The sequence below is a fragment of the Chroicocephalus ridibundus genome, chromosome 1 (assembly GCF_963924245.1).
Source record: "Chroicocephalus ridibundus chromosome 1, bChrRid1.1, whole genome shotgun sequence".
Taxonomy (NCBI): domain Eukaryota; kingdom Metazoa; phylum Chordata; class Aves; order Charadriiformes; family Laridae; genus Chroicocephalus; species Chroicocephalus ridibundus.
In genome coordinates, this window is record NC_086284.1 from 70,530,306 (window position 1) to 70,544,297 (window position 13,992).

Genomic DNA, 13,992 nt, shown 5'->3' on the forward strand with positions numbered 1-13,992 from the left:
ATAATACCCTCTATCTGGTATACTTCAGGGACTACAAGGAAAGTTTAAAAAATTATCGAATTCTGTTCAAGTGTGTCAGCACACAGATGGTCTTAAGAGTTACTAGAGATCATTAAACACGTAATTAAAGAGAATACGATTTAATAGCTTCTCACAAGCAAAGTCCATTGCTCGCGCATATACCTTTTGGACTGAATATTGCTTATTTACTGAGGTCTAGTTTATTTCATTTTACTCACTGAGGGACCAGAAAGCCAGCTACATTTAAATAACATATTTCCTCCTATGCATGCAGCCTGACCACTGGCACAGCTGGTTTCTGTTTTTTCCTAAAGTAATAGAAAAACTGACATCAGGCATAGCGTTGCCGGGTTAATGCTGTGACCCAGGATTAGGGAAAAGGGCCTGCAAATGCAAATGATTAAACTTAACTCTGACAGAAATGCTGTTCCATCATCTCAAACACAGCTTACAGCCATGACCTTTTAGACTCAATTCACCGTCAGGATAATTTTGCAAGAAATCCGATGTGGTCTTTGCCTTTAAGCTCCTATTCCAGGTCTCTATGTAAAGTGATGTTATTTGTGTACTTCCTTCCATAAAGTCCTCAGCATTCTGCAACATGTGGCCATAACAATATCCCAGAACCAAAAGTATGTGACTGAACTGCAAGCGTGGCTGCTCAATAAGGAAGTATCAAACATTGGCAGAAATTTGTAGTCACTTGCACATGCACAGAAGCAGACTTTGGGCATGGGCAGAACATTTTTTTTTTACATGGATAGCTGACAAGTCTGCACAAAAAATGCCAAAGAGGTTATCGAGCTCTTTACAGAATTCTTCTGTCCTTCTGTCCCTCTTTCCAGGGACACAAGCTGCTGCCACCCTTCACTGATATTGCTGCATGTGTTTTGCTGTTTTCTTTTGGTCAGGCATTAGGTCAATAGACTCTAGATTGTCATACAACAAAACACAGCAGAAAATGTTAAGGATGGCAGCCAAGGGAAAATATTATGACTCAACCTACACGTGGCTGCTGGTCCAAGCTGAGGGCACACGAGGATCAGTGAGCTGTTCAGAGCACGCTCCAGCTCCTCTTTGAGCCACGTGCTTGAATTTCTGCTGTGCTGAAAGCTGGGATGGGTGAGAAGGAGGGAAGTGGGAGGGGGTTCTGGTGACCCCACAGTCCCACTGCAGTATGGCATGGAGACAGGGCTCAGCTGGGGCTGCCCAGCCCAGGGGAAGCAGAAGCAACCATGCCTGGTGATGTGGACACCGACTGCACACCACAGGATCTGACCTAACACTGTTGGCGTCAACACCCATGGTCTACAACAACTTAAAAACACGGGCTGATTGAATGAGACGTTAGGCGATGATCTGCTATAATGAAGGCAAAACCTTCTCTTATTCTAAACTGCTGTTAAAGCACCTACCAGAGTGAAGTTTCTGATTTCAGGAATCATGTTCAAAGTATGACATTAGGACAGGCTGAGAGAGTTGGAGGGTGGAGAAGAGAAGGCTCCAGGGAGACTTTATTGAGGCCTTTCAGTACTTAAAGGGGGTTTATAAGAAAGATGGGGACAAACATTTTAGCAGGACCCGTTGTGATACGACAAGGGATAATAGCTTTAAACTAAAAGAGGGTAGGTTCAGGCTAGATTTAAGGAAGAAATTTTTTAGGATGAGGCTGGTGAAACACTGGCACAGGTTGCCCAGACAGGTGGTAGAGCCCCACCCCTGGAAACCTTCAAGGCCAGGTTGGATGAGGCTCTACGCAATCTCATCTAGTTGAAGATGTCTCCGCTCATTGCGGGGGGTTGGACTAGATGACCTTTAAAGGTCCCTTCCAACCCAAACCATTCTACGATTCTATGACAAACCCAACATCCAGGAAGAGGACACTAAAATAGGGATGGAATTGTAAGCAAAAGTAAGAAAATTTCAGAATGACAACAGGAGCGATAAGCACCATATTTGTGAGGGACATCTCATGACTCCAGAGAGGTACAGAGCAAATATCTACCCCTGAGCTTGGGCTCTTTTCAGAGCCAGTGGAGATAAAGGGGCACTTGGAGGGCACAGCACATATCACCCTCAAGAGAACATCTCAAATACGTCAGACAATTTGCATGCTGGCAGTACAAATTTGTTTTTCTATTGATTATAAAAGAGCCTGGGGGATTGGAAAATGTCTGGTTTTAGTCAGATGATTCCCATCTGTCTCAAAATGGTTTAGCATTTCATTTTTCCATGTAAATATAGCCCTCAGAAGTGTATTTAATAATACACCACTATCTCACTGATTAATTATTTAAATAAAAAGAATAGCAGACTAACTTCGGTTTCCCTAGAGAGGGGATGCCAAAGAGGAATTCAGATTACGTATCTCCTGAATAAGTACTTTTTTGTTGCCATTTACTATAGAATCTAATGCATATCAGAAGGTTGAAATTAAGAGGAAAAATTCAGGACAAACCATCATCTGTAACACTGTACTAAAATAAATAAAGCCCTCTAGGTAATTACAAAATTTCTCCTTTTTTAGATAAAGGAATTTTAAGGACCTTTGACCTATTTCTGTTGGTCAGGCTCCTCCCCCTTCTCCCCCCCGCCCTTTTGAAGAATATTTCTAATACTGAACAACTACCTAGCAAAGCTTGCATGGGTCATGTTGACTGCAGGCATAAGAGTTTCCACATTTCAAACAGAGACTATTTTTTGGCTCTGATGCAGAACTAATTTTTCTTAAACATTACTGATTAGTTGTGCTTGCTATCAGCTTTACTTGAAGAAATATCACTTTTAATCCCATCCCAAGCCACTGGAAAAGGAGCTACCCATGTTCAGTGGGCAGGCGAGGAGCTGCTAAGAGTGGTGTTGCACTGGGGGTGTGTAGTTGCTGTGTCAAGGCTCAGAAAACTTCAGCCTTGAGCTTTTGCAGGATCAAGCCAAGGGAGATTTTTGTCTTTACTCCCGGAAATAACTGTATCTTCCCACAGAAGAGCCATTCATTTCACCTGGGGTCTCAACTGCATCTTGTAAGCAGAGCGTTTCCACGACATTAGAAGTCTGTACTCTATATTTAAAGTACCTTACTTTAGTGCAGTGAGTCTAAGCCGCAGCACATAAAATCAAGGTAAAAGATTAAGAAGAAAATTATTTGTTTAAGGTCACAAGGCAGCTGAACTGTAAAACAAAGTTATGAGCAGCTCTATTTCTCATTCAGTGCGTTCTCTGGCAGTTTACAAGGGAATAAATCAACAACTGCTTTAATATGACTGAACAGATTATCTACCCACATAGTTTCTAAAAAGATTAAAGTTCTCATTTAGATAGGACCTTGGTTTATCAACGGACATAAAAACACATATACGTGCCTTATTTTAGTTCGAACAGGTTTAAGAACGTAGCCTTCTCCTGCATCCAGGACAAAACCAAGACACTGTGCAGGAAGACACGGTCTCAAATCACGCAGCTTTCATGTGGCATAGGCATCTCTGTGTCCTCTTGCATAGTGACGTTCACTTACACAACACTAATCTGCATTCATTTTTAAAAATTAAATATTGGAATCAACTTCTCAGGCAAACTGCCAGCTATTTTGATCACCATGAAGGAAAACAACCAGGAGACACTTGAAAGCATGGGTTAAGAATTCAACAGTCACAAAAATATCCTTGCTATTGATGTGCCTTGAAAAATTTCCAGCATCAGGATCTAGTGTTGGATTTCCTAAGCCGGAAAAAGCTTCATCTTTCCTGTGTGAATTAATCTATTTAATATTTAATCCTGATATGGCATCGCATAAAGTAGCGATTCCGAACATGAACTCCAGAAGTCATCTGAGCCCAAATTCTGCCTGTCCTACTTCTTTGGGAAGTCTACATTAGTGCAAGTATCTTGGGAAAAGAGAAAATATTTCTGAAAGTTTTCATTTGTCCAGAGATTTTAAGAGTTTAATAGGGCACTGGAGAGATTACATGCAAGATGGTCAAAGCTGCACGACAATCTCCATTTTAAGATGGCATATCACTTTGTGTATATATGGTGTCTATGGGAGTCTGTTACTAAATGATGTATTTTTCCTAAATTAAAATCTAATGCTTAATCATTTCATTATATATTTAACAGTTCTTATTTCAGCTTGCTCGCAAAGTTTACTCGGAGTTCAGCTGGGAAAATGTGTCCTGTCCCTGTGTCCCTTTATGTGTTTGCTCAAATGTATAACCATGAGCTTGTCAAACCGTGGCTAAGTGGTGGGTAATGGGAACAAATTTAGCAAATCCATCCATTTCCCCAACTCAGCGACATGTGCAGTTTCCACTGCAGTGACCTAGTTGACGGAGCTGCAAACGTGCACAAGCACCAGGGTAAAATCATTTATGACGGGAACAGCCCATGCTGTTCCTCCTCTAGCTCCATCCCTAGTGTTCCCTCAGATCAAGACCCAACAGCTCTTATGCTTCCATAGCAGGTCTTATGATATTTAATGTTCTCCCTAAAATCCCCATTACATGCTTATTGATCAGAAGCTGCACTTCCCATTAGCTTCTAAACCTTCTGCTTTCCGTGAGTGGTTTGAAATCACAAAGCAGACGTGTGAAAAGCAGCAAGTAAATAAGCCAAAAACCTACACTTTGTTCATATTTTTTTTCCATTGTACCCATGGCAACCCCCTGGTGCTGGTTCTTGGTTCATGGTTTTTAAGTGCCTGGGGTAGGCAATGGATTGCCCAGTAAAGAACTTACAGTTCAATTCCATAGTAAGCAACATCAATGGACATTGCACTGTCAATTTTGCTGGGAGGAGAATCAGATCTGCTTTCCAGATCAGCTCCCAGGGCAGCAGTTATGTGATTTTAAAAAAGGTAAAACACTTCAGAGAAAAAAAAAAAGCGTGATTTCTTACCTTTGAAACAAATCTCAGCTTCCTACTTTCACTGGCTCAGGTTTCATCCAGGCTACAACCTGGGGGATAATACCTTCACTCTCAATTTAATTTTAAACAGGAAGAAGGAGGCCTTCAAAGCACCACAAAAAAAAAAAAAAGAGAGGGGAAAAAAATAGCCACTGAAATACAGTCCTTCTCTGAAGCCTTTTAAGAATGAATTGCATTTAAAAACATTTTAAAAGTTTGAAGTTGGCTTAGGTGTTTTTTACATATCACCAAATACTCGCCAAGTCACGAAGATTAGATGCCCACTTAAAATTTCTTCACTTAGGAACTTAGGAAAATACTGCAGTTTGAAAAAAGAGGAACATACTTTCATTTGGTACAAGAGAATGCAATTCTGCAGAAGCCAGTGAACTTACTGTAACATCATCCAAAATCCTGACCTTATACTGATGTTTATCCTCATAGAATAGGATCTATTCCATGAGAAAAATAGGAAGAGATAAGAATATTGAAGTGTTCATTCTTACAAAACTTAACGTTGAACTTTAGTTCTTCTTAATTACCTGTCCTATTACACATCTCTATTCTGGACGCCGAGTTACTGAAATATTGGCATTCATAAAATTCACAAAAATGGAAATGAAATGTGGAAGAAGAAGACGTCATTCTGCTTTGCAGATACCAAACCAAAACCAGCCCCAAACTTGGCCAAAACAAGCCAAGGCATTGTTGGTAAAGGGCTCTATTTTTGGATGGCCAAAACCAGTGCTTGTATATTATACGACACTGCTAACTCCCGAGAGCTCACTTTGGGCAAAGCAGCAGTTTCGCAGGGACACTGCCAAACTGAGATAGCTGTCAGTAGCGGAACACGCCTTTGAGGAAGGAAAGGATACTGGAGATGACATCATTGGAAATAGCAAGAGCTTGTAATTCAGGTAGAAAAGGTGGATTTGGATCCGCAGCCTGACTCTAGATCAAGGGCTGTGGGAGCACTTCTCATGCCAAAGTGCCTGCATAAGATGCACTGCAACGTCAGGGTGGGAGAAGAGCCAGGGATGCGCTCAGTCCTGTCCTGGTGGCCTGGAGGCAGCAAAGCAAGGACCTGCAGCAAGAGGGAGCTGTGGCAGATCCCCCAGCCTGGATGAGATAAGGATCACGTCTAGATGTGGACCCACAGGCTAGTTTACGCTTTAGCAGACTGTTTTTTTGAACGTAGGAATGAACACAGAAAGGGTCACCGCTTAGTGATGTAACCCTTAAAGCAATGAGCCACCTTGGAGGAATGAAGGCTGCCCTCTGACTTTGCTTTTTCCTTTATCTTTTTTTAATAATTGAAATAATTTTAAGTTAAAACACTTAAATCTAACAGTGCAAAAGCTGGTTGCAGGAAAAGTTTTGTCCAGACAGAAGAATGCTGAACACTGTTTTACTGCGGCTTTGATGCACACTTTGACTATTTCCGACAAATCTATTCCTATGACTTCATTTGCTATTGAACCTGCAAGCACATGATTTTAAAATAAAGATTTTGCTTTAGGGGAGAACAGAAATCATCTAATGATGAAAACTGTCATTATCTGGGACATGAGGGAATTCATATTATTGATTGATAGATAATTACAAATGGTAAACGGAGTAGTTTCAGAAGGCTTTGTTCATGACAGAAGCAGCACTGAGGTGCCTGTAGTTCAGCGTTGGCACAGATTTTTCTGAAAAAAAGATAAGTATTATATATGTTCATACACTTAGTCAAACTCCTTCCAGTGGTTTGCCTCTTTCTAGGTGCCATTTTTATCTCTTAAAAACAAGTAATTTAAAAAAACAGGATATGTTAGGAAATATTTTTCAGATCTGTGCTACTCTTTCATGAAGTCTTTTGTTGAAGAGTTTTAAACCATGCGTTTCACTTATGCTTGACCATAAAAGGCAATCAAAGCATCCTCCTGTTTACCATTGAGCGGCAATCAGCTAGCTCATCAAGTTGCTTCATGTACCAGAGTTAAAAAGAATAGGATAAGAGAATTATCATTGAAGTCTTACCAAAGCAGGAATTGACAAAGCCGTACCACCTACAGCCATGCTCCCCTCCAATCCATTTGCCATGGATGTTAGATGCAAAACTGAGGGTAGTGCCTGAGATGCACACTAACATGTCACTGATACTGATGTTCAGGAGGAGCATGTTGACTGGGTTACGGAGGGTTTTAAACTTGCAGAAGAGGATGAGGACAATCAAGTTATTCAAGAAACCAAAAAGCAAAATAAATCCAAGAAAAACAGCCACTATTGTGTGCCCATTTCGTGACAGTCCAGGCCTTGGCTCAGCAGGATCTGTAGGTGCACCAAAGCTTAGGTTGTATGTCCAAGTGTGGTTCATTTCGGACTTTCACACGGATAGGTGAGGGCAGAGACGCCAGGTGCCCTGTACTGAAGTCCTCCAGCAGTTTCCCAGAAGTGTCCCTCCATTACAGGTCAAATCATCTCAGGATTCTTGCGATCTTCACTCAGCAGAGGTACCTCTTGGATGGTTACACAGGTGTGAAACGCTGTATCGCAGCACAGGAGCGTTTTCCTGCACTCTGCCTTTCCAGTGGTCAGCTCTGCAGCTAACCCCAGGGCAGCAAAACCAAGCAAACAATCACCTCAAATTCATCTTTGTTATTTAAACCCAGGATCATGTTAGATGGTCTTTTTTGAGGCTGAGAATGGAAGATGTCTTCCAAAGGCGCTTCAGCATGGTCTCTTCCTTCAGAGCAAATGGGCAGCCCTTCTATCAATGGGCAGCTATTGTTATTTCCTCTGACAACAGGTGACTTTCTGAAAATAGAGAAGAAAACAAATGGTAAAAACAAAACAACCATTGTCATACCAAGACCAAAGTAGGTGCAGAATTTTATAACAGTTCCTCCCTTGTTGAACTGTAACAAATATTTCCCAGTCTTTTCAGTTTTCCCTCTCATTTTCAGCAGAAAAAATCAGTTTGTTGACATCTCCTTGGCTGTTCTAAATAGTTTTTCCCTAGCTCGTGGACAAGGCACCTTCCTAGCAAAGTTCCCCGGGTAAGAAAAGGCATGGTGAGAGATATAGTTCTGGGCACTTCAATACGAGAGAGATATCGAGGTGCTGGAGCGAGTGCAGAGGAGGGCAACGAAGCTGGTGAAGGGCCTGGAGAATAAATCTTATGAGGAGCAATTGAAGGAGACGGGACTGTTTAGTTTGAGGAAGAGGAGGCTGAGGGGAGACCTCATCACTCTCTACAACTACTTGAAAGGACATTGTAGAGAGGTTGGTGCTGATCTCTTCTCACAGGTAATTAGCGACAGAACAAGAAGGAATGGGTTCAAGCTGCAGCAGGGGAGGTTGAGGCTGGACACTAGGAAAAAATTCTTCACAGAAAGAGTGGTTAGACACTGGAATAGGCTGCCCAGGGAGGTGGTGGAGTCACCATCCCTGGATGTGTTTAAGACTCGTTTAGATGTGGTGTTAAGGGATATGGTGTAAGGGAGAACTTTGTAGAGTGGAGTTGATGGTTGGACTCGATGATCCCAAGGGTCTTTTCCAACCTAAATGATTCTATGATTCTATGATTCTATGATCTTTTGCAACAGCTTCTCAGAGGAAGAACTGTATCTTCCTCCCCATTAAGTCAATCAATGCCAAGCAAAACTTCAGTCTTGGCTAGACCTTAATTAAAATGATGAAAATCTTAGGAGAAGGAGAAAGTTTTTCTTTACCCAGAGAGAATAGTTTCAAGCACAGTCCCTGAAGCTCTCATGTGCTTACAAAGATTGGCAGAGCTATGATATCAATTTCACTTCTCCCACATTTACCAGCGGACAGATGTTCTCCTCCATTATTTATAAAGCAGCCAAACACCCAGAGCCTCACATCTCTCTCCCACCGCAGACATGAATTTTTATACCCACACGCCATGACTACAATGTGTGCGTGTGTGTGTTGTGAAGCCATAGCAGAGTGCTTAACGGGGATGCGTAACTGCTTAGCCAGCCTTCTGCATGGTTGCAGGCAAATTCCACACAGATGTTTCTATAAAAATGGAGATGGATATATATCGATACATATGCAGGAATTTCCACTCCTTTGTGCAAAATGCATGATACCCATAGCTTGCTGAACTGAAAAGTATGAAAACTTTTCTTTCAGGATACTCCTAGAATGATGACACACACAGGCGATAGGACAAGAGGAAACGGCCTCAAGTTGTGCCAGGGGAGGTTTAGACCGGATATTAGGAAAAATTGTTACACTGAAAGGGTTACTAAGCATTGGAACAGGCTGCCCAGGGAAGTGGTTGAGTCATCATCCCTGGAGGTATTTAAAAGACGGGTAGACATAATGCTTAGAAATATGGTTTAGTGACGGTTTTTGTCAGAGTTAGGTTGATGGTTGGACTAGATGATCTGAAAGGTCCCTTCCAACCTAGGTGATTCTGTGATTCTGTGTTTTCAAAATGGAGCATCTTCCATATTACTCCTGAGCACTGCTTTTTGGAAATCATCTTGTACGAAAAGATTTGTTAACCGACTGGAAAAATGAGAACTCAGAGTTCACTAGAGATACAGAGGTTGTTTGGTTTTTTTCTTTTATCGAATCTTTGTGTCACGGTGAATGTTTATAGCAAGTATTTCTTCTTACTACTTCCTTACTTTCACAAACTCACTGTGCTAAATACGTCTCATTATTGCAGTGATTTTGAACTCTAATGTATACAATCTGTCTTCAATTTCTCTTCTGATGCGTAAATTATGTACACTTTGCAGACCTTCTGCTGTTTGGGCATTGACAATCTGAAACGCTGAGGCTTTCCGCTTTTTCCCTCCACGTAGGACGTTTATGGTAATTTAGATTGTTAAGGGTCTCAGGTAGCATATCTAAGTGAAACAACATTTGAAATCCTCTTTCTACCATTTTAGAAAAAAAATATCCCCTGTCCAATTCTGGTTGTGGGTTATAGAAGGAAACTAGCCGGGACTAACTGTCAATATCATCTAAATTTACTCATAATCGTGTTTAAAGGAACAGTTAAAGTTTAGTGGAGCAAAACACAAATGAAAGAACAACTGATTAAAAAATGCACTTCTGAGTCTTTCTCAGTCACTAATTGTATGACTGAAATGGCAAACAGCTGCACTTTTTTTGTTAGGAAAAAAAGCATGGCGGCATTGCACTGAAGGAGAGCTTCAGAAGGAAGAATTCACAGGAAAGTGAGAATGTACAGTGAAATAAGCTCAGTAAGTAATCAATGGTAGATTTTTTTTAATAATTCTGCTTATACCCTAGCTTCTACGAAACTAATCTATTCCTTGTCCATCACTTTGAAGACAATTTTGTCTAATCTGTTTGCACATGACTCTTTATTGAGGAATGCAACTAAGGTCAGTCCTATCTGCTTCTCCCTTCTGCAAACCATATTCCAGAATCTGGCTTCAAAATCTGAAGAGACTTAAGGCTGATTTACATGCAGATTAATTTCAGTTACAGATGCAATTTTTTTTTTCCAAGCTGAACTGGTTACACCTAGATAATCTGTAGCAAAGATTATAGTATGCCATCATATATGTTTCTAAGTGGGAATTAACTTCACCAGAATAATCACAGGCAAAGGGTCTAAGTAATATTATTGTTAAAGCATCACAGCCTTGGTGTTAGACAAAACGAAAGGTTATAATTGCCTCAGCAAATGCGACTAACTTTTTATACATATCTCTATTGAGCTCAAAATATAAGTAATAAAATGTAGATCTTTTATACACAGTCACACGCATCCTGCATTCTTAAAGAGATATTAAGAGTTTGTATTTACAGTGCTTGTAAAGGGATATTTACTCCCTGGATGGGATTCATCTGACTAAAATTTAGCGGTGTGACACCAGGCGTGCAGGCACAGCCCAGTGCCCGGGCCATTTCTCCACTGACCGCAACCCATCCGGCTCCAGTGGGATGAGTCCTGCCCTGGTGCCCCAGGGAAGGACGCCTTAACGCCCGGGCAAGAGGAGCAGGCCCCGGCAAGTCAGTGTAAGATACATTTTAAAAAGTTTGTAGGCACAGCACTGTGAAGGTCAAGCCATGTGTCCACTTAAAACTGAAAGATGACAAAAAGGACTCACTAAGATGTGCTTCCAAAAGCTTGGGGTGAACTTAAGACCCTGCAGAGGAAAACATCTGAAGATCTGGGAGCAAGTCTTTTATTAGTAGCTTGCATATGAAGTGCTAACTGTTTTTACACCTTTGGATGAAGTACAAGCTAAATTCAGATTTCAATGAAGCTTCTAAACTCCCACACAAATCCATTGAAAGAATGGGTCTCATTCTTACTCAACGTTAGCATTTACCTCACTAATAGACATTGTTGCTGAAAAACACCTAAAGATGGGCTTGTGCGCTCAAAGGTTCCCTTGATTATTTTTTTCCTGCAGACAGATAGCTTGGTTTAATAGAGGTTACTCTGCAGCTCTGACAACACTGTCTTACAGGTGACACTCCAAATCTCCATGATCTTGCAGAACATCCTGAACCCTCCTAATCTCTAGCAACCTCAGGAGCTTGCAGGGCCAATCTCTATCTAATTCTGCCAATTCTACTTCTCAAAAAATTTTAATAAACTCAGTGAAACCTACAATTGCATTCAAAACAAATAAATGAACATCCAGTTTGTTTCCTTGAATTTATTTGAGTTGATGTGGAATGGAAAACATATCCAAAGTGATACAAAACATATGGCCAGGTGAAACAGGCCAAAAGTTCATTTAATGTCGCCAGTTATTAAATGCTTCATCTGTTAACCGGTTCTGACAATAGTAATCTAAAGATACAGCAAAACAGACACCCATCACTGCTTGCACTTTTCTCTGAAGCAGTCAGTTGGAAACAAAAAGGTTTCAAAAGATGTTATATCAGCTTCTGGGAACATGGGCATTAATACCGAGAGTGTAAGACTTCTTTCTGCACTTGCCATCACACATTAGTTTGAGCAATACCCTATGCCAGTGAAGCTGGTTTTTCTTTGTCACTTTGCCCCAAAATAAGTACTAACTTATTGAACATATTAGCTTTAAGGGTTTAGGATTGTTTTGTGTTTTTTTTCTTAAATGAACTCATTCGTTATTTCTAATTGGCATATTCTTTACCATCTTCTCTTGCGAAGCTGTGCAACATGCCAAAGATGATGCTCAATTCACTTTAAATATTTAACAGCTGATGAAATTGCATAAAATAAATAAAATCAAACTTCAAAATCATAGTGCTAAAAAACTCACATTACTCTCTTACATTATATTTACATTATCCTCCTGTAATTTAGAGGAGCTATAAAGAAATCCACACAGCCTTAATAAACCTGTTGTTCAGGTCACATTAAAATCAGTGTTAAAATAGTGATTTTCCTTCATTTATGAACTTAGCTTTCCACTGAAACGTTAAAATTTTTTAAAAAATCATAGTATTTCAAAGACAATCCCAGATGAATTATGAAGGAGGAATCAGATTCTTGACCTGATGCCAGAATTATGTTAGGAATACTATGTTTTTTAAGTTTTTATACACTAAACCTTGTCTGATAGATGAGAAATTTAATTATTTTTAACCTGAAGCATCCACAACCCACAGCCAGAGGTATCACCTGAAATAATTCTTTCAAACACAGTTGAAAGATGGGGGAAATGCACTTCACAACACTGAAACAAAATTCCTGTCTGTTCTATTTTTTCCATGCCCTAAGTCACGCTGTGAGATGTCAAGAGACCCAGGGGTAAGTCTTTAGAAGTAATCGAGAAGACAGAGATGAGGCTCTATGGTCCACATGTTTAGGTACCTCCCAGCTCCCAAAACCTGCTATCTGTGGGAGAACCTCTTGCATGGAGACTTACAGACTTACTTTTAGGAATTCACATTCATGAAAAAGACAGACAGGAAAACCAACACAACTGCAGAATACAGGCTAGGAAGTCCACCACGGTTGAAAGCCATAGTATTTACTCACGGGAAAAAATTTAGTGTGCTAAAACAGTGTGAGAAAAACTTGAACCGTTGCTTTTGAAATAAAAGCTACTTTTATTTAGTATTTTAAAAGTTAAGGCGACCCCTCCTACGTGAAAAGAGGCATATTTCTTTTTTTGCACAGAAATGTGTATGCTACCAGTAAATGAGACAGACCCATTCCTGGGCTGGGCTGAAGTGATGGGGAGCGTCTCCCAGAGATTCCGCCGGGATGGCTGCAGCAGAGGGAACCCCGCGCCCCGGCTCTGCCCGAGCCTTTACACCCTGCATCAAGCCGAAGACATTTCAGCCAATCTCAGTTCACGATTTCTCCTTCACAAACTTTTTTCCCACGTATTTGGGGGGGGGCGGGGGGGGTGGCATGGAAAACTGGAAGAAAAACCCACCTGCATCTCTCATCCACGGTACACCACGGTAAAAAAGCCACCTAAGTCTCCGGCAGAGGTGTCCCGAGCGGCGACGTGCAGGAGGATCCCTGGCTTCGGCACCGGCCGGGCAGCCCCCCCTGGAGGGGATGCGCGGCCGGGCTCCGGCGGCGGCGAGGGGCGGAAAGCGCCTCCCGCGGAACCCCCGCGGATCCCCCGCGCCCTCCCCTCCGCACCCGCCGAGCCGCGGCTCTCCGGGCCGCCCGCCGGCAGGGCGCTTACTTTCCGCGGGATGGATGCGCTGGGCTCGCCCCGCCCGCTTCCTTCGCCTTCTCCCCTCCCAGGCGGGGCTGAGAAGACATCCAACTTCGGGATGGCGGGGGAGAAGAAATAGATTTTATTTATTTATTTATTTTTAAATAAATTAAATCAAAACAAGGATGCCGAGGCACGGCTTGAGCCCCTCCCGCCCGCGGGTTCCCCGCGCAGCCCCCGGGGCCGCCGCGCTCCGCCCGCACCGGGGCGGTCCTGCAGCCCGGGCCGCCCCCCGCCCGGCACCGGGGCAGCGGGGGAAGGGGTTCGGTGGGGACACTCAGTGCCCCGCATTTTGGGAACACCCCAACCCCTCTCCCCCCGCCCCGGCTGCCCCCTCCCTGCTGCAGGGGTGATCTCTCTCCCCCAGGGTCTGCCAGGGCATCTCTGGTGGCGG

The 13,992-nt window shown here is 42.2% G+C and overlaps 1 protein-coding gene across 4 annotated transcripts in view; it reads right to left on the reverse strand.

Moving 5' to 3' along the window:
* The window catches only part of LOC134517337 (opsin-3-like), a 102,589-nt gene extending 89,090 nt beyond the window's left edge, over nucleotides 1–13,499 (reverse strand). For all 4 annotated transcript variants that reach the window (XM_063338757.1, XM_063338748.1, XM_063338739.1 and 1 more), the window contains exons 1-2: nucleotides 13,305–13,499; nucleotides 6,943–7,719 (exon numbers count right to left, since the gene is read on the reverse strand). In XM_063338757.1, the coding sequence (XP_063194827.1) occupies nucleotides 6,943–7,279 (337 nt within the window). In that variant the 5' untranslated portion in view covers nucleotides 7,280–7,719; nucleotides 13,305–13,499. The remainder of the gene's footprint in view (nucleotides 1–6,942; nucleotides 7,720–13,304) is intronic.
* Nucleotides 13,500–13,992: the final 493 nt, after the last annotated feature.